The sequence below is a fragment of the Mixophyes fleayi genome, chromosome 9, assembly GCF_038048845.1.
Source record: "Mixophyes fleayi isolate aMixFle1 chromosome 9, aMixFle1.hap1, whole genome shotgun sequence".
NCBI lineage: Eukaryota > Metazoa > Chordata > Amphibia > Anura > Limnodynastidae > Mixophyes > Mixophyes fleayi.
This window is the reverse complement of record NC_134410.1, coordinates 50,034,441-50,053,464: the sequence shown is the minus strand read 5'-3', so window position 1 is coordinate 50,053,464 and position 19,024 is coordinate 50,034,441. Positions and strand designations below refer to the sequence as shown.

At 38.8% G+C, this 19,024-nt stretch overlaps 2 protein-coding genes across 10 annotated transcripts in view; one reads left to right on the top strand and one right to left on the bottom strand.

The window, feature by feature from the left end:
• CAPN6 (calpain 6) overlaps positions 1-19,024 on the bottom strand; it is a 249,077-nt gene that overhangs the window by 136,892 nt on the left and 93,161 nt on the right. The window lies entirely within an intron of this gene.
• Positions 1-19,024, top strand: part of PAK3 (p21 (RAC1) activated kinase 3) — a 163,771-nt gene that overhangs the window by 112,395 nt on the left and 32,352 nt on the right. For 7 of the 9 annotated variants that reach the window (XM_075184316.1, XM_075184317.1, XM_075184318.1 and 4 more), the window contains exon 4: positions 18,861-19,014. In XM_075184316.1, the coding sequence (XP_075040417.1) occupies positions 18,861-19,014 (154 nt within the window). Of the gene's footprint in view, positions 1-10,169; positions 10,228-18,860; positions 19,015-19,024 lie in introns of those variants that run through there. The other 2 variants (XM_075184324.1, XM_075184323.1) reach the window with 2 other exon arrangements.

The following is a 19,024-nucleotide window of genomic DNA, read 5'->3' as shown; positions in this document are numbered from 1 at the left end:
TCAGTCTTATGTAGTCTATTAAACTATATATTTATATATTCAATGTATTTTTATCTCATTAAGTTGTTTTTAAGGCCAGTTAAGCGTTAGAACTCACTAAAAACAAAGTGAATTTATGTTTTATTCAAAGATAAATTTAAACATTTATGGATTTTTCGGTTGTCTCAGTTATATTTAGAAATTAATTTCCTCAGATCGATTTGATTGGCTGATGTTTTCCCCCTTTTCTAATATGATTCTGCAAGTGAAAACATAGCTTTGTTGATTTTCAGTTCACCAACATTTCCAAATGCTCCATAATATAGTAATTATAGTAGTTTTTTTAGGTTGTGCTCCAGGAGGATCATATAAAGTGTACCTATCTCCTGTGCACAGTAATGTCAGCCATTTTGTGTGTTGAACCAATAGACTGTAGCCTATCATTTCACAAGGAATGAAGGGAGTCACTGAGGCATGGCATAGACTAGGTTGACTGTTGACTCATCCATATAATGGCTGCCTACATTGTGTGTGGTAGATAGGTATGCTTCAACTCAATACAGACCAATTGTGAGAGAAAATAAACATTGGGTTAAAGAGACATAAAAATGCCCGTGCCTTATAACACATTTTGTATAAAAACAATCAGCTAACATCTAATACAAAAATGGAAACAATAAATAGAAATGCATGCAATTTCAAGATATGTGTCACTGAAATGTTAAACTTAGCACAGTAAATCGCAAAACGCTAAATAAATGTCTTTTTGTAGTATACTCATTTTTACCATTCTATACCTGTAATGAAGTGAATATAAATAAAAATAGGTTTATATCACTAATATAAATTTTAAATCACATTCTTCAATTCCATAGAACATCTATAATACAGTAATTTAAAAATTCTGGCACCTGATTTAAAAAAACTGACAACATTGTCAGCATATTTAAATTTTTGAAACTTTTATAATATTATGGTTTGCTAAAGAATGCAAACTCCTTTAAGTCATATTTTACCTTATACACAAAGTATGATTTGATGAAAAATGAGCTGCACTGAAAGTGCTGACATCAGCAAGTCTGATAAGTGTTATAAAATGTGCTCAGACTTGTGGTTCATGGATAAGTATAGAGTATAGTGTATATCCAGTCACATGGCTTTCATCACATGAAAAATAGCATTTTGGGGGAAAGAATCCACTGGAGCTTCATCAATAAATCATCTTCCAGGGGTATATTTACTAAACTTTGAAAAAGTAGAGATGTTGCCTATAGCAACCAATCAGATTCTAGCTGTCATTTTGTTCAATGTACGAAACAAATGATAACTAGGGGCTGATTGGTTGCTATAGGCAACATCTCCACTTTTTCAAACCTGAAATTTAGTAAATATAAGCCCCAGTAACTGATTGAAACTTCTGTTCAGTGTGCTGTGAGATCCTTATGTCAGTAAAACAATCATGTTTTTATAATTGGTAATTGTACATTTTCTGTAATGTCTAATTAATGTTTATTTTGAACACTGATGCATGCTAGACTATAGCACCATCAAGTTATTGGTTCAGTCAAATTTGAAATATAGTTAAGAGACTTATTCGATAGTAGTCGAGAATATGGATTGAGAGTCTTTTTTCTCACAAATTTAGGGGGCAGTCCCCCCCCCTGTATAATAATTATAAGGTTTCCCCCACAAGTACAGTGCTGCCATCTCTAGGCAGTAACATGTGGAGGTGCTCTAGAGCTCCTATCACCTAAAACATGTTGCTTTCTGTGCTCCAGATGATAATATGATAATGTGTAACTAATGTGGCATTGGATTAGCCATCTGCTAATCCAATGCCTGTCAGGTGCCACATAAGATACACACATATAAATGATGGCTTCAGACGAAGAATGGCGGTGGTCAAGCGGGACCCAATCAAAGTACTAATGAGGGGACTAGGGGAGTCGCAATTAAAACAGATCCTTGTTTAAAAGTGGACAACACCTTTTTAATTGTAACATTGAAATGATCTGGGAAGGTGTGTAAGTATTATATCTGTAGAGAGTAGAATTGGGTACATTACTTTTCTAGGCATCATGCTTCTGGGATTTAGCTATACAGTATTTGCACAGAGGATAGTTGTTCTGTTGTTTTAGTACATTGTGGTGTACTCCCAGCTATAACATGGAAAAGATGAAGGCAGTAGTCCACTAATATTTGTAGAGCAAATAGCAGTTTATTATTATCATATGCCATCTCTATACATAATATATAGTTCATTAAGCTGTAATGTTACCACAGAAGGTCATCAAAGAGGACATAGAAGAAAAAGAGGCACTGCGGGCCACTGAAAATGAACTAACGTTAAAAAATAATTTTTAACAGACACTAACATTTGCCGCTACTCGCGGCGTTCATCGCCGTTGGCAGCCGCTACTTCCAGGTTCAGAGACGTCAATACTGACGTTTCACCAAAGCTTCTTCAAGGGAGTGCACAGTGCACTCCACTTCAAGTGTCTGTTCCAACTTAGTCTGACCATTCATATTGTCTAAGACTCACACTGGAGCATGAGGGGATTATATATGTTGCCCACTATTTAAGGCTGTGTCTGTGTGAGACCTTATGATTGGAACCGTGTGAGATTAATATGAGTGGAACCTTATATAGATTAACATCAGGAGCGAGGCTCTATATAACAAAAGCATAGGGTTCCTAATAGAGTTATTGGATAAATTGTATTTGGAGATACTGTATTGAATAATACTGAAGGGATACCAATATATGAAATGATATGATTAAATGGGAGAGATTTCCAGCCATATACAAATACAAGTTAACAGTATTCCCTTAAATAATATATATAGTGAATAATGCATGTAATAACTCCTCTCTGAGTATATTTTTTTGGAGCCTTTGACACTACCAAAGCTGCATAGTTAAGAACTAATGGATGATCTGCTAATAAATTCCACCTAGAAACAATGTGATAAGATATAATTATTTGCAAATATATGGTGTAACATCAAGACCGGGTGGATAGATATAAAATACAGGGAATAGTCCCCTGTGTAATATATACTCTTATGTATTGAAAAAGTGGTATCTTACCACAAGATTTTGTTAATTGCAATTGATCCTGCTCTAGAATTAACCAGGTCCGCTACTCAAGGGTTCTTAGATTTAAATTCACTATACATTAGGTTTACATACATACATACGTTTTTAAATCAAATATTTCACCAGCATGTCTAAAATTGAATGTTTATGACTTTTAATGGTATATTAAATAAAAATGATTCACATTAGTTAATTTTAAGTGTACCAGAGTGCCTCTTTTTTTTTCTTTGTCCTTTTTGATGACCTTGATGTCTTTGTTGTGCGTGCACCCCATCTGTATAAAATGTAAGGAATAACCTGTAATAAACAGATGATAGTCCTCTTCTTTGTGCTACTACACCTTTGGTGCTTTGTTATGTTACAACAGAACCAAGTTTATGCCTAAGTGCTTTAAGTGTTGTTTAGACTCCTAACTTCACTGCTGACAACTCAATAGTACATATCCCCAGAATCACAGTTCTCTGTAAAGTGTTAGGTGTGAGAAGTTCTTGGTAAGTATGATAAGTCTAAAACTGGTAAATTAAATGTCAGTCATATAAAAGTTTTCATTCATTAGAAATCATTAAGTTTATAAAAGTGTCTTACTTCATTTTCTGGGCTATAAACACATTGTTTTAATAACTTGGTGTAAATATCTCAAATGTATGATAAAACATAGCAACCAATTAAATTCACTGTTACTTTTCATTGGTTTATTTTTTTCTAGACGAAATAAAGCTCATATTGATTGGTTACCTGTGGTTTACAGCGCATACAATTCTTTTTGCGCCATTATATCAAAAGGCACCTCTCCCCTACACACAGCGGAGGTAGCCATTTTGTGGGCTGGGCCAATGTTCATAAGAATGCAGACTAACAATTCACTAGGACCCAGTGACATCAGAAAGTGCCTCAGTGCTGTCACTGGTTCTTAGTAAATGGCTTGTATGCCTTCTCATAACGTTGCTTCAGCCCACAAAATGGCTGCCAGGCCCCGTGTAAGCAACAGGTGCATTATAAAGGAGCCTTATAATGTTGAAGTGCCATTGAGGCCATTATCTTTTAAACCGTTTTACTTTATTGACCACTTTGTCCTTCTCTTTCACTTTTCTCTCTTTCTGGAAAGTTTGGAAGTGCCATTGGGATTTCTAACACTGTATGATTATTTTTCCTATGTAAATGAATACACCAGTTACCATAACAGCTGTCTGCTCCTTTTGGTGACATATACTTCATATACGCCCCCTGTAATCCCCTGTTATCACCTCACCTTGGCTGCGTTCTGTATTTGCTACTAGATTTGTGTAGAACCACAATGGGGGAAAAAGCTGCATGGGCTCCTGAGTTGGGTTTGTTTTTTAGCTTTACATGACACAACTGACCATTGCATGTTGAACACACCTCTCTGCTTGTACTAATACTTTGGTATGATTTGGAGAAGAGGCAATGCACCTCTCCACATTTTGCTGACTGTGTTAAGAAGCATGTCTCCAGGGTTTTAGTTTTTGGAAAATAAGTGTTTAACTATAAATGTTCTAGGACATGAACAGCTACACAAATAACACCTTCACCAGCCTAGTTCCAGACTGTCCTTAAACAGCTAGGACCTCATTTAGAGTCGGACGCAAAGTCCGTTTTAGGCGCATTCCACAAAAAAACACTATCGCGCATGTGCAAAAAGCACCTACCGCCTGCATCTTGGACGCAATTAACACTTGCGACAGCTTGCGACTCATAACGAGCAAATGGGAGGAACGTGGAATTGTGAAGGCGTGACCATGTAAATAAATCGCAGTGAGGCGCAGACGCAACACACGTCAAAACAGGGCTAAAGCTGTGCGGCAGGAATTAGGTGGCGCAAGCGGTTAGCTAGCTGCAGGAACTGCTCGCAGCTCGATAGTGTATTAAGAGTGGGACGCAACTGGGGTTGCTTAACACTCATAATACCCTACCAAGCTGTGGCACACTCCCACTCCTACACTTCTTAAACAGACTTTGCGTCCGACTCTAAATGAGGTCCCTAATCTGTAGCTCTCTAGCAATATAATGAATCCCAAACCTAGTATAACTGGCTAAACACTGACAGAGTACTGTGAGCTTTGGTTCAGGAACATGTGAAGAGCTGAAGGTCCTCTGGCCATGGTCTAGAAGCATATTGAACTGTAAGTACCGTAACTTAAAGGGACACTATCATGAAAACTGTTTTGGTGTTTTATACATTTTTAATAGTGTGCTCCAAGCTTGCCTCTAAGCTGACCATCCTAGACATGAAATTTAAAATTTCATACGATGTAACTCTGCCCTGAAGGCCTCTATTAGGCACTCGCCGGTACTCACTGGTGTTAATTGCATACATTTTTTTCTAGAATTTTAAAACATATGTTAATGGGTATGACGCTATAAACCATTGTTTTAGTGTCACCAAAACCACCACTGCTGTTCATAGTGTTGCAGTAGTATTCCATTTCCAGAACACCTCTTGTTCTATCCACGTGTGTTTTCCATGGGTAAATGCATTGCAGAAGCTTACAGTGAGCTCCAACCACAATAACAAACACATGTCAAACACACGTGTTTGACATGCAGTTTTGTCCCATATTTACTAAAATATCTAATGCACAGTCAGTGGGCACGTGGCCTTAAAAAAATGTGGTGTGCTGCTGTCACAGCACAGAAATTAATTCTTGCGGCAATGGTTTCCCCCTTTCTTTCAATTGGCAGATCACAAGAACTATTTTTGTTCTATTACACCTTTTTCTTACAGGACACAGTTGAATCCCAAAGTGTAATAAAAGTGTCCATTTATTCAGCTGCTGTGCACAATCATAGCGCACTGTTTACCAGACAAAACATGGAAATGTAATCATTTGACTACATCCATGTGAGGAATTCTCTCCTTCTTAATTCAGAGGTTTCATGATTGTTTTTTGAATGCACTGCTTCTTTGATCCCCTTTTAGTTAATATATCAGGAAAATAATAGGCCATCTTTATTTTTTAAAATGCCATGTTTATGGTTTTTCCTAAATACAATAATTTTTAGTTGATATGCACAGATTTATGTACTTTGAGCCTGATTCAGAGTTGGAGTTTGCGGAGTGTAAAATGCGTTTTTTCATACTGCGCATGTTCACAAAACAAGCGCACACAAATGCCCATATTCAGAGTCAGATATATTCGGCGCATACGACTGGCGAGGTGTGACGGCAGAATGAAGGGGCATTCCAATGCAGGCCTAGTACAGTAAGTGTGTCTTCAGACATACGCACCTTATTTACACCCGTACATATGCTTTTCAGGATCCGTATCATTTGTGGGTGCTCGACTTCTGGTGATACTGATGATGACAATTGGCAAGACTAATTATCGGCTTCTGATTGGCTGGTTACGGATTCAAACCTCACTCAGCTAGAGCAAACACACGCTAATGATGATGAATGACAACAACAGCTAGTTGTTGCTGATTGGATGATTGCATAATCACCTCATCAGTTGATAGCCATTCATTTATCTCTCCTGGCTTGTTTTTTTTTATTATTGCATTAAAAAAATTAATAATTGTTTCATTTTCTTTCATTTTTCTTTCTATCATACTAAAATATAAGGGTAGTTTAATAGCAGAAGACACCATAATGATTGTACAAATGCTGCTAACGGACGTGAATACGCTATTTTTACGCTGAACGTAAGTCTGGCATGCATGCTACTGATTCTGAGCTGAACGCATCTTGAGATGCATAACACTCTGAATATGGGCGAAAATATGCTCTTTTTGCATGTAACCTTTGGAGTAGAAAATACGCTCAATTTTCATCCAACTCTGAATCTGGCCCTTAACAAGAAATCAGCATTGCATTGAATAAGTGGATAACCTTTGAGGTGATATTAAAATATCCATTTTGCACAATGAGAAAGCTCTGCAATTTATTCCAAATCAAGGAGTGACTCCAAGTTTGCCCTATTGCCATCCAATGAATCGCATTTTAAAATACCTTGTGCACAACAAATTCTTGACTAGTCTAATGTCATTATGCAAACCAGTGCAAAATAGCTATTATATTGTTATCCATAAAAAAGTATGTCTTCAATGGCATACAGCTTGGGCTGACAGGCAGATAATTTTTTGCAACAGGGAAAATACAGCATTTTTACCATGCAGTGCTATTTTTGTATCATGAATTAAACTCTGGAGACTATGCATCAAGCTTATTTTATACTGAAAAGATGGGGAAACAGCCGTTAAATATATTTGCTATGCATTAGATGCCTAACGGAGTAGATTTCACAGAAATCTCCTCTGTTTAGGCTAATAGCGTGCAGCATCGCAGTCCCAATAGATTACTATAGGGACTGCGATGTTCTGCAATGCATGAAGCTTTGATAAGCTTTATATTGCGCAGAGAGGATGACGTTACCTGTCATTTCCTATGGGATTCTGCTGAAGCCTCTCTGGCGTCGCAGAATTTGATACAGTGAAATGCGCACAGCACTTCCTTTTATCACCGGCAGCACTAACTTGCCAGCGATAGGATCGCAGGAGAGGGGTCACTTTGCCGGGGCTCCTGCAAATTGCATCTTAGTGGTGCATGCATAGACCTCTCTGTCTGTTGTATGACATTTGAACTGCAACTAGGGGGTCTTGCATTGCTATTATCACCTAAGGGATCTTCTGCACACTTTCTGAGCTACAATATGGACACTGTTATTTATTAATTAGTGAGAACATGCCTATTGTTTTGAAGTGAAAAGTGGCAATTCATTAATAAAGCCGACTTGCCGACTCTCCTGGAATGTGCGGGAGAATCATGAAATAGAGAGTGAGTTCCAATAGAGTTTGGCAAATCTCCTTGAAACCATGCTAGACAGAAAAGTGGTGGACGGAACCCTGGGCGATGACAACATTCCCATCATCATGCTCCACCCACCTCGATGTGATGATGCAATCTGCATCATCACGCTGTGGTGGGTGGGGTATTATGCAGCAAGTCGTGCCCTTAAGTCACATCTATTTCCAACGTGAGCTCCTCTCAGCATCTCACAGAGGGGAGCACTGAAAAGTCGGTAACTATATATTAAAGTAGTAAAAAAATAACAACCAACATTTATTTTAACAATAAAAGTTTATGTAGAAAAGATATAAGAACTATACACATATTTAAGTCTATGCTTAAATGTAAATGAAGCACAAATTTGATAATAGTGTCCCTTTAAGTTTTCCATACACCATTTTATAGTTTACGTTCCACTTGGCCTTTTAAGTTAAGTTATGTGTACATGTCTGGTAGGTAAATTATATCAATATTTAATGATACACTGAACACAAACTGACAATAACTGTTAGAAAGAAACCAAATTATTCCCCAAGTTACTTCTAATGGTTGGTGTAATTACTGTCCAGGTATTTATTAATTAGTAACACCGGGACATCATGGGGGAAGTCAGTTATGCCATCTTATCACCCTTTGGAATCATTTTAATGGCTAGGGCATTGTCTCGGTGTTGTTTAGTTAAAGGAGATGTTCGCTAAGTATTTTAAATTCAATGATTTGCATATATTGCTATTCCTTATTCTGCAGCGTTATGGTCTAAAACAAGTCAGCTTCTACTCAGCACTAGGGGGTAAATGTATCAAGCTGCAGGTTTGAAAAAGTGGAGATGTTGCCTATAGCAACCAATCAGTTTCTAGTTATCATTTATTTAGTACATTCTGAAAAATGATAGCTAGGATCTGATTGGATGCTGTAGTCAACATCTCCACATTTTCAAAACTGCAGCTTGATAAATTTACCCCTAATAGTTTTGTAAAGTCCAGCAAATTTGTTTAAATAAAATAGAAAACAAAAGGCTATATCCACACTTACATTTATTTCCCGATGTATTGAGAGTGTTGAAGTGCGTATAAAAAATAAATATTTTCCTCACTCCTAACTGCTTCCATTTGCTTCTACACTCCTGAAACAAACATCCGTGTGGACTTAGCATAACAGCTAAACCTGCCTGCCAAGTACTATTGTAGTGAATAGGGAAGGGAGCCCAGACTACTGTCTTCTGAAACTCACCTGATACATGTCAGCTGAAACTTCTAGCTCACAGGCAGAGGAGTTAAATAGACTGTAATATATGATTAATTGTCCACCATATAGAAACAGAAAGGTTGTTAATATTTGTTTGAGAGTTATCTTATTATAAATTGGTGATATGAAATAAATCAATAATATGTGCAATTTCTTTTTGACATCAGAGTACATAGTTATTTAACACTTTTCTGGACTTCAGTCTCTGTTATTATCCATCCATGCCTCGCTGCCAGGAATTGTAATTTCAATTTTCAGAATGAGTAGCTCATTAAAGAAATAGACACCTAAGGGTATATTTACTAAACTGTGGGTTTTAAAAAGTGGAGATGTTGCCTATAGCAACCAATCAGATTCTAGTTATCATTTATTCAGTACATTCTAGAAAATGCCAGCTAGATTATGATTGGTTGCTCTCGGCAACATTTCCACATTTCCAAACCTGCAGTTTAGTAAATTTATGCCCTAGTTTCGTTTTGTGTACAATGACATGGCCAGACATTATTATTGCCTACTTACTTATATATGAAGACAAATTCCAGTAATGCAGTATGACACGCAGGGTAAGAACAGATTCGGAGTTCTGCATATGGAGTGGAAGTAGTACTGGGCAAGTGGTCAAACCTAAAAACAAGAGACATTGTCAGGGACAAAAAACCTTTAAAATCTCTGTAAGTCAGGAAAATCTATGTAATTGAATCCACAATGTGTAAAAATAGGGTCGGGATGGCATAACATACTTCAAATTATATATCAGCAACATGTCAGGACCCAGAGTTCCCTAAGTCAGATCTAGAACCATAGTCATGATAGCTTTCATCTAAAACAGAACACAACTAGTTTTCCAAAATCTTTCTGGCAGCCTTCACTGCACCCAAACCCCTGGACACTGCATACTGTACACCTTCCTCTTCACATTGGATTTTTTCCACATAACATGGGATTCCCCCCCCCCCCCCTAACCATTGGCTCATATCCTTTTCCACCCTCTAAGTTATCCCACATCCTATTTTAACTTTTCTTTTTCTTTCTTTATTTACGTCCATTGCAGCAAGATCTCTGTGGTTCACAGATGGGCTCAGGGAAACTGGCAGAGGTGCGTCACAAGCCCAATAAGAAGCTTGCCTCAAAAGTGCTTCTTTGAGATGTCCTAGAGTTTGCAGCTCCAAGTTCATGCGTGTGCTGTAGATATGTTGCTTGGCTCATCCTTTTGTCATTCAATCCTGAACTCTAGGGGCCCATGTCACTCATTACTCCAAATCTGATTTCTAGAATTAGAATACGGCATGCAGATTGTATGTCTAGATTGGGGTGGCACCAAAGAAAAAAATAGATACACAATGTTTTAAAGCAACGTTTATCATACTTCATTTTAGCCATCATTTCCATAGGAACACAACAATCCTAGGATGATAAAAGTGCATTCAGCTATATCCCAGATGGCTGCGCCGGCTTAAAGGGGGGAAGATAAGGTCCTTATTTTGTGCTTCCACATTCAGTGGAACATGCCCGGCCAGCATATTTTTGTATAAGTTATGGGTGTAAATTTACAAGCTGCGGGTTTGAATAAGTGGAGATGTTGACTGTAGCATCCAGTCAGATTCTAGTTATCATTTATTTAGTGCATTCTGCAAAATGATAGCTAGAATCTGATTGGTTGCTATAGGCAACATCTCCACTTTTTCAAACCCGTAGCTTGATAAATTTACCCCATGGAGTTCTTTTTAACAGGGATATTAAGCATAATATGGATCCAACATTTCTAAACACAAACCTGCCAAGTGAATTCAAATATATGGTTTTTTTTTAAAGAAGGTTTTAATGTATCATTGAATATAAAAATATGCACTTGGTCCTAGATTATTATACCGTAAACCGTATTTCCAGTAGACTTAAAGGGATGTGCATCTGTGTGGCAGAAGCTTTGGACACACATCATGTAGCACTACAGGAAATTATAAACAGTATTAGGCATTTCTAGAGGCTGAAAATTGCAATGTAATTAAAAAAGTAAAATAATGAAGACTTCTACACATGTGCACACTAATTTTAACAGAAAGCACCTTATGTACTATACTGCTCCATCAATGGTGCACGTATATATGGTCAGGGATGGTGACCAAGCATTCTGCTGGCAGAGGTGGCAACTGAATTTATGCTCTTTTTATCCCTTACACAATCATACTGTACATTTGTATTTGTACAATCATACATTGGTATTAGTGGGGTATAGACTGTTAAGGACAAATATTGTATATTTAATAAATAAATAATCCAACACTATAATTTAAAGGTGAGAAATGCAGTTTTTCTGTAGTCCAGATGACACAGTGACACAGACAGTGTCATATCCCTGTCACACAAGAAAGGTATACTTGTTGAAATGCTTGTGTAACAGGGGAACCATTGTCCACATTGTACCACTACTCGGGCTGCAAAATCTAGATTTTTTCAGGTGAAAAAAAACCCACATTGTTCAAAATTGCTTGCCCATACCCACTTCCGTTCATCCGTGCATCTGCATACATTTGGGTCTGCTGTGTGGTTGTGATATGCTGGATGTTCACCACAGTTAAAAAGTCAATATAACTCGATGGGAGCACGTTGTGTACAAACCCACCAGGGGTTAGGCCACACACTACAGAAAATTCTCCCAATGCGATGAGATATTGTTAGTGATTTTACCAATGACTGGAATAAAAAGTTTACAAGATTTACCCTTAGATCTGTGCTTTTCATTTCTCATAACCATCGGTTGTAAGGATCGTTACTCTGCACACTCCATAGAGATCTATGGACACTGCCAGTCATGAGTGGATACACACTGCAGGATTGGAACAACATCGTTCCATTGTTAAACAAGATTTTAATTCGGTTTAAATATCAAATGAAACGATACAATGAGCTTTTGAATGATAATCATTCATCATTGGTGCATACACACTAGTGCGATATTGGGGCAAATGGTCGTTTATCTTGTGATTAGCCTGATAATCAGCTGAAAACCCTGTAGTGTATACCCAGCCTTACACAGTTAACCATCATTTAACTTGTCCTATATCTTTCCTATTTATGCCATTGACCTAATCATGCCAATAGCCCATTCATATCAACAAAGTTCTGTGCTACTCCATTGAAATGAATGGACAATTGAAATGAATGGGCCAGTGGTATGAACAGCACTGTTAATTTTTCTTCCCACATCAGTAGAGATTAAATTACCTTTGAGTGTGATCAAAGTAAGGACTCCCCTTACTGACAGCCAACGAAATTGTGGCTATCTTGGAAAAACACTTGTGATTGGCTATGCAGCTTAGGGAAGTTCACAGACTTTTTGCACTAGTTATTGGTTGAACAACTAAGGAAAGTCTTAGTTAATTCAGTTCACAGTCATTCTGTGGCGTGGAGGAGCCCCAACACGCAATGCTGGTAGTCTTTATCTTTGGGAGAGAGGGAGGTGGCAAGCTGCTTTTGAACACCCCCCTAAGCACCACACTGACAAGCCATGGCTGGTTCCTGCTGTGTCAAGGTGACCCTACAGTTTCCCTGTTAATAATGGGAAGCAGCTGACGCTATATAGTGCTGTGGCTGATTGAACAATATTTATTTAATGTATTGTGCTACTCCCATTCATTTCAGTTGCCCATTTATTTCAGTAGGGCTTCCAGGGAGCGCCTTACATGTAGAAATAACTGCTTGTATTTTGGACTCACTTCAGTGGCGGATCCAGGGGGAGGGTGATCGGGGCAATCGCCCCCCTAGCAGACACTTGCTGCACAGTATGTGCAGGTCCGTCCAGCCGTGACAGGCAGGGACAGCGTGCTGCCCGGCTGCTCTGATTGTGTTTAAAACACAATCAGAGCAGCCGGGCAGCACTCTGTCCCTGCCTGTCACGGCTGGACGGACCTGCACATACTGTGCAGCCGTCGGCAGACTAAGTTGTTAGAAAGGGGGCGGGGCCTAAATCGCCCCCGTACAACAGTTTTCTAGATCCGCCCCTGACTCACTTGCAGACACAAATGCATCCTGCAATGTTAACAGCATATCAAATGCATAGGGATTGAAGCAGAATGTGAATGAATTTGTGTCAAAAATACAAACATAAAATGTGTGCTCTAAAAACAAAACACAACTACTTTTATATTTTAAGTTATGTGCAGCTCAGCATAGAATGTGAAATGCATGTGAATGCTTACAGCATGACTATATGCTATTGAAAGTATTATGCTGTTGAGATGTCAGTCATCATCATCTTGATGGTGTGCAAATATTACAACCAGCACTAGGCTATGATAAGCCGGGTTGGTGGCACTGTAACAGGGAAACGTGAAGTGTAGGATCCCCCTGCTCTAAGTCACACAGCCCCAGCCTATTCAGAATGGGGCTTAAATTCCAAGGATAATCGGGCCACCAAATTATGTGCCACTCCCCCCTTCAAGAACAACCTAGTGCCAAAATACTGGGCTCCTCCCAAACCCTGCTGGTAGGTGTAGCAGTCCAATTCATGTATTCTTAAAATTTGACATCCTTTTATGTCCATATCAGGAAACAACTTGATGTTTGATTATATTATTTGCCCTACAGACAAGTGCAAAATTTTTTTTTTTTTAAGCTTTTGTAATAGTTTTGCAAAGGCCAGCATTATGAAAGCTAATAAGTTTTAAGTTTCAAATCCATTTTATCTTGTATCCCCAATAAAGATAAGGAGCAGGAACAGGTATATGTAGAATAAGGGAGTGAGGGAAACAAGAGGCACAGAGGGGAGCAGGTAAAGACGGGGGATGAAGATAGGGAGACATGCAGAGTGTTGTCAGAGAAAGGAATCAGATAAGGGAGTAGAGACGGGACACATGAAGACATAAGAAACACAGGGGAAAGTTGAACTGACACATGATATATCAGGAAAAACGTAAATACCAAAAGGAGACATGTAAGAGATGTGGTAACAGTGAGACATGAGGGAGAAATAGAGGGACACAGAGCAGCGTTTATTGAATAAAGGGGATACAAAGTGGATAGCTTAGCATCATTTAATTTATTTTATATTATAACAAAATCCCTAAAGGTTATTCCATATTTGCTCACGCTCCTGGAATGTCCGGGAGACTCCCGAATTCCGGGTAGGTCTCCCGGACTACTGGGTGATCAGGCAATTCTCCCATATCCTGCCCACTTCCTAGTGGGAGTCTCAATGACATGATCCGTGGTAAATCTCATCAATTTGGCCCCATCCCCCGCAAAATAAAATGAAACTTTCGTCACATGGGCGGGGCCAAAATGACACAATTAGCCCCCCTCTTCCCCCCGCTGCCCTCCCACCACTCCTCCCTCCCGGAGGACTACACTAAATGTTGTCTTATTCTTGGGTTAAAGTATGAGTTATTCACTTCAAGTTTCCATACCAGTACTTCTAAATTTCCACTCCCACTACTGTAATGGGCAGTGGTAGTTCTTCCTTCCCTGTTTATGGTCCTTGATTCTGATTTTGGCAGTAGCTCAACCCCAAATTGATCATTCTGTCCCTAGTACCTACTTGTCCCAAATCCTGCTCATACTTACATCCTCAGGGGCGCACAGAGGATTTTTCGGGGGGGGGGGGGGGGGGGGTTTCCTCCGCCCCCGGAAAAAAATTAAAAATTCCTAGAGACCCGCATGCGGCTCAGTTTCGGCTGCACTGTAGTATACAGCAGCCGCGGCGCTGTCAAAGAAGCGTCCGCGGCGGGGCTGTATACAATACAGCACCGCCGCAGACGCTTCTTAGACAGCGCCGCGGCTGCTGTATACTACAGTGCCGATATGTAGGGCACTTTTTAGCGAAGGGGGGGTTTCTGGAGACCCAGAACCCCCCCCCCCTCCTGCGTGCGCCACTGATCCTGTGTGAAAGCTACTGCCCTACCACATCCTGACTTCAGTGAATGTAGGATTAATGTGGGCCAAGTTGTGCGCTGAGCCAGGGGTTTTGGTGTATGGGCCATATGTTCTGCTCAACTGATTTGCATTTCTCTCTTTTTTTGTTTTCATTTGTAGGATATTCTGATACAAACATCTCCTGGCCACTTTTCTGAAAATATTTCAATATGTACTGTACAAAGAATAAACGTGTGATAATGTCAGATGTATGTCATGAAAAATAAACAGTAGGAAATCTAATCAGTTTAAAAAAAAATATTTGCAATTATAAGGTGATAATAATAATAATAATACTAATAATACTAATAATAATTATAAAATGAATTAATAAGATCATTTTCAAAGCAAGGGTTACCTATTGTGACCTGCAACATAAATTACTGCTATGGCTGATGCAGTGTAGCTGTTATTTTATTAATCCTGGTTAACTCTGATCTTATGTAAAACAGCGAAATGCAAAATGCTGTACGTTGCCCTCTAAACCTAACACTTATCTGCACTGCATAGCTCCTTCTTTGGAAAAACACCATTAAAATGCTTTCAGAAATTAATATATTTAATAACCACATAGTCTTGGCTAATCTGAGATTACTGAGATTCAATACAAAGAAAACAAAGACCAGGCAGCTGTTTATAGCCGTTTAGAGTATGTGACCTTCAGGTACTACTGGAAAATAACAAGGCCACATTCACAAAGTAGGGTAAACACATCTAACGTAATCACATCTAACGTAATCACTCAGGCACATCATTTGCGGCACATCGGGCCTGATTCAGAGCGAGACGTACGTCCATATGCCTAACATATCTGTGCGGTTTGCGCACTGTACATGCTCAGAAAGTTAACGTTAGGCAACTGCGGCTATTCAGATCCTTAACTTTTTGACCTCATGCCTGAAGAGGCATGATAGGGATACCATACACAATGTAGTAGCACTAAGGACCTGTACGAGTAATTGAGATGCAGATACAGATACAGCTGATAAAGCGATTTTATCTGTGGGTGGTTTGGGGCAGGTGTAGCAAATTATGTCAATGACGACCACCCAAACTAGCAAACCACTTATAATTAGAGGTTTGAGAATGATTCACAGACACTCATTGAGACTTTAGTAGACTCTCGGCTATAGATTAGGATTTGCTGAGCATGTTGTAGTAAAGATAAAAAAATATGTATTTTTTTTAGCTAGGTTATTCAAGTTTTAATGATGCTTTATAGCAATTGCATTCATAAGACATAAAATAAAAGTTTTTTGTACACATTAGCAAGTTAGGCATTAGATGTCTGAGGGGTGCGTCTGTTTTGTCAATGGACTCATCGTCAGCTCTGAATACGGCGTACATACACATATATGTGCGTGCTACTTTTTCAGTTGTATTCCACTCTGACTCAGGCTCTTTGTGTAGCTAAAACGGCATCCGATGTGTGCAAAAAAGTTAATTTATTTAAATGAATTCAAAGGCAACTTGACCAACTTGGACTTATTTCTCTAGTACACACAGATGCTTGCCAGCAGTTCAGAGGTGCATTTTTTTTTTACTTGTCCAATGCTCTTGAAGACCCGTTTTTTCTTATGGAAAAGCTGACCTCTATGCTATTGTAATGCACATTATACTCACAAAAGCATAAACATATCAATGTCTATGATTGAATATAAAAGGGTTTATTTAGAGCTAGGAGTAAATTTTGTACCTTTGCAAAAACATGTGTCACTACGGGGGTGGCACATTTAAAAAGTGCAAAATGGTTTAGAGTTTAAGGGGGGGGGGGCACACTAGCTTAACTCTAAATTGCAGTGTAAAAATAATTGTACCCAGTATTCGTGTTACATTTACTACAGGCAATATTTTTCCTGCATGGAAAAAAAATGCATTTGCACCTTTTTGTACTGCCAGTAGGGCGTACTTGCTGACTTTTCAAACTTCTCCTCCAGGAGATTCCGGAGGAGAGGTCATGTGACAGGGAATAGGAGGGGGCCCCGCCCCCTGCTAGAAAATGCAAAAAAGCATGGCATTTCATAGCATGGAGTTGGGCTTAATGGCGAAATTGAGTCATTAAGCTCCTCCTTCATCACAGTCCTGGAGGATGCTCACTTGTCCAGGAGGACTCCCAGAAATTTGGTAGCCTCCAGGAAATTTCGGAAGAGTAGTCAAGTATGCAGTAAAGTAGTATTTGTAATAAAGGGGCATAGAATCACGAGACAAATGTCTAATTTTGTGAGAAAACACTGGTGAGGCTTGAATATGCCGTGTAATTGGGGGTGCTAATTTACAAAACTGATGCCCTGGAGGAGAAGAAAGGACAACTAAATGAATACAGTTTATATATCTCACTTATGAGAAAAAACTTTGTGGGCTAGATATGTGTTTACTCTTGGGAAGAAACATTTCATGGAAAATGACCACTCTCTACAATATATAGATGAGTTGTACAGAAAAATAGTTTGTCTTTGCCCCGGCTTTCAGGCAGGTGACAAGAACCACAGACTAGGAGAATTGGTACGTTAGTACAAGTTAGGTGGTAGTAAAGCTTTAAACTACATATGGTAATGTTTTCCCCATAGAGTTTTTAGATAATATAGAGAGGGGGTGTCAGGTTAGGGCAGAAGTAAGATAAAGAGAAGGTTCTCCCAAACAGAAGTTTCCCCTTCTGTTAACACACATGAATATTTTCCTTTAGTAAGGAAATTGGACTATTTTTTGATATTCTATTTATAGATTTCTTTTAACTTCTAGATCAACTGACTTGATGAACACACATTAATCTGAGTAACTCTATAAGTGTATAGTATTATTCATGTGACCAGAAAGGTGGGTAGATGAAACATGCAGCAGGAAGTACTACTTAGACATGACTTTGTTAAAGTCCAATGGAGCTGCACACATTGAAATACCAGAGGGCAAAACAATCCTTCTTCACCTACATCTTCTATAGGACAGAGGTGAGAGCACTATAGGGCAGAGTTAAGGTGTGCACACAGGCAGTCAGCATCACACAAATACATTTTTGCCTTCACTGCTGTTAATACATGATCCTGATTTCCTATAAGGGCAGCTGTACATCGGTATAACTAAGAAATTAGGCTTCTGAAAGTTATATTTTATTTCAAAACCTACTGGGCTGTGGTGTTTTTTGTTTAAAAGGAAAATCTGCACCTCCTTGATTCATACCAACTACTGTCCACAATGGATGACAAAGACATATATGGCCAATCTTCCTTGTGGTTTACACGTCCAGAGGGAGCTGGGGAAGATGAGAAAGGCACTTTTATCACTCCTTTAATATTACTTTTCACTTTTGTATTTTTATTTTTAGTAAACTAATAGACAGCTGACCTCACACGACACAGAACCATTGTGTTCACAACTAGCTGCCCCCTCATCTAGACACAGTGTTTAACGCTTCCACCATTCTTACTAACGGCTAAGTCTGAGTATACTGTACCATAGTTTCATGCTGTTAGGTAAACATTGATTACAAACATATATATCCACTCCACTGTATGAATAGTCTTGTCTGCACCTTACCCCATAACCTCAGCTAACCCTTTTTATCATATTTCATGGAAGACATTAATTTCAAGACATGAGTCATGCTTCTTTTTCTCACACAGCCATAGCTTTCTTTTATTTTTGTCCATTTGGGATCCTGGTTTTAGCTTTGTATTTTTTTTTGTGTAGAGAATGATTGCACCTGTGGTTTCCTCATTGCAAAACCAAGGTCTCAACCCAACCCTCTCCCAGTGTATTTTCAAAGTGAAGTGAAATGGTCACTATAGAACGGCTCAAAAAACGCTATTTCTGTTTTCTGTCTCACAGGGAATACCAGAGCAATGGGCTAGATTACTGCAGACCTCAAACATCACCAAACTGGAGCAGAAGAAGAACCCTCAGGCTGTGCTAGATGTCCTCAAGTTCTATGATTCCAAAGAAACTGTGAACAACCAGAAATATATGAGCTTTACATCTGGAGGTATATGAAC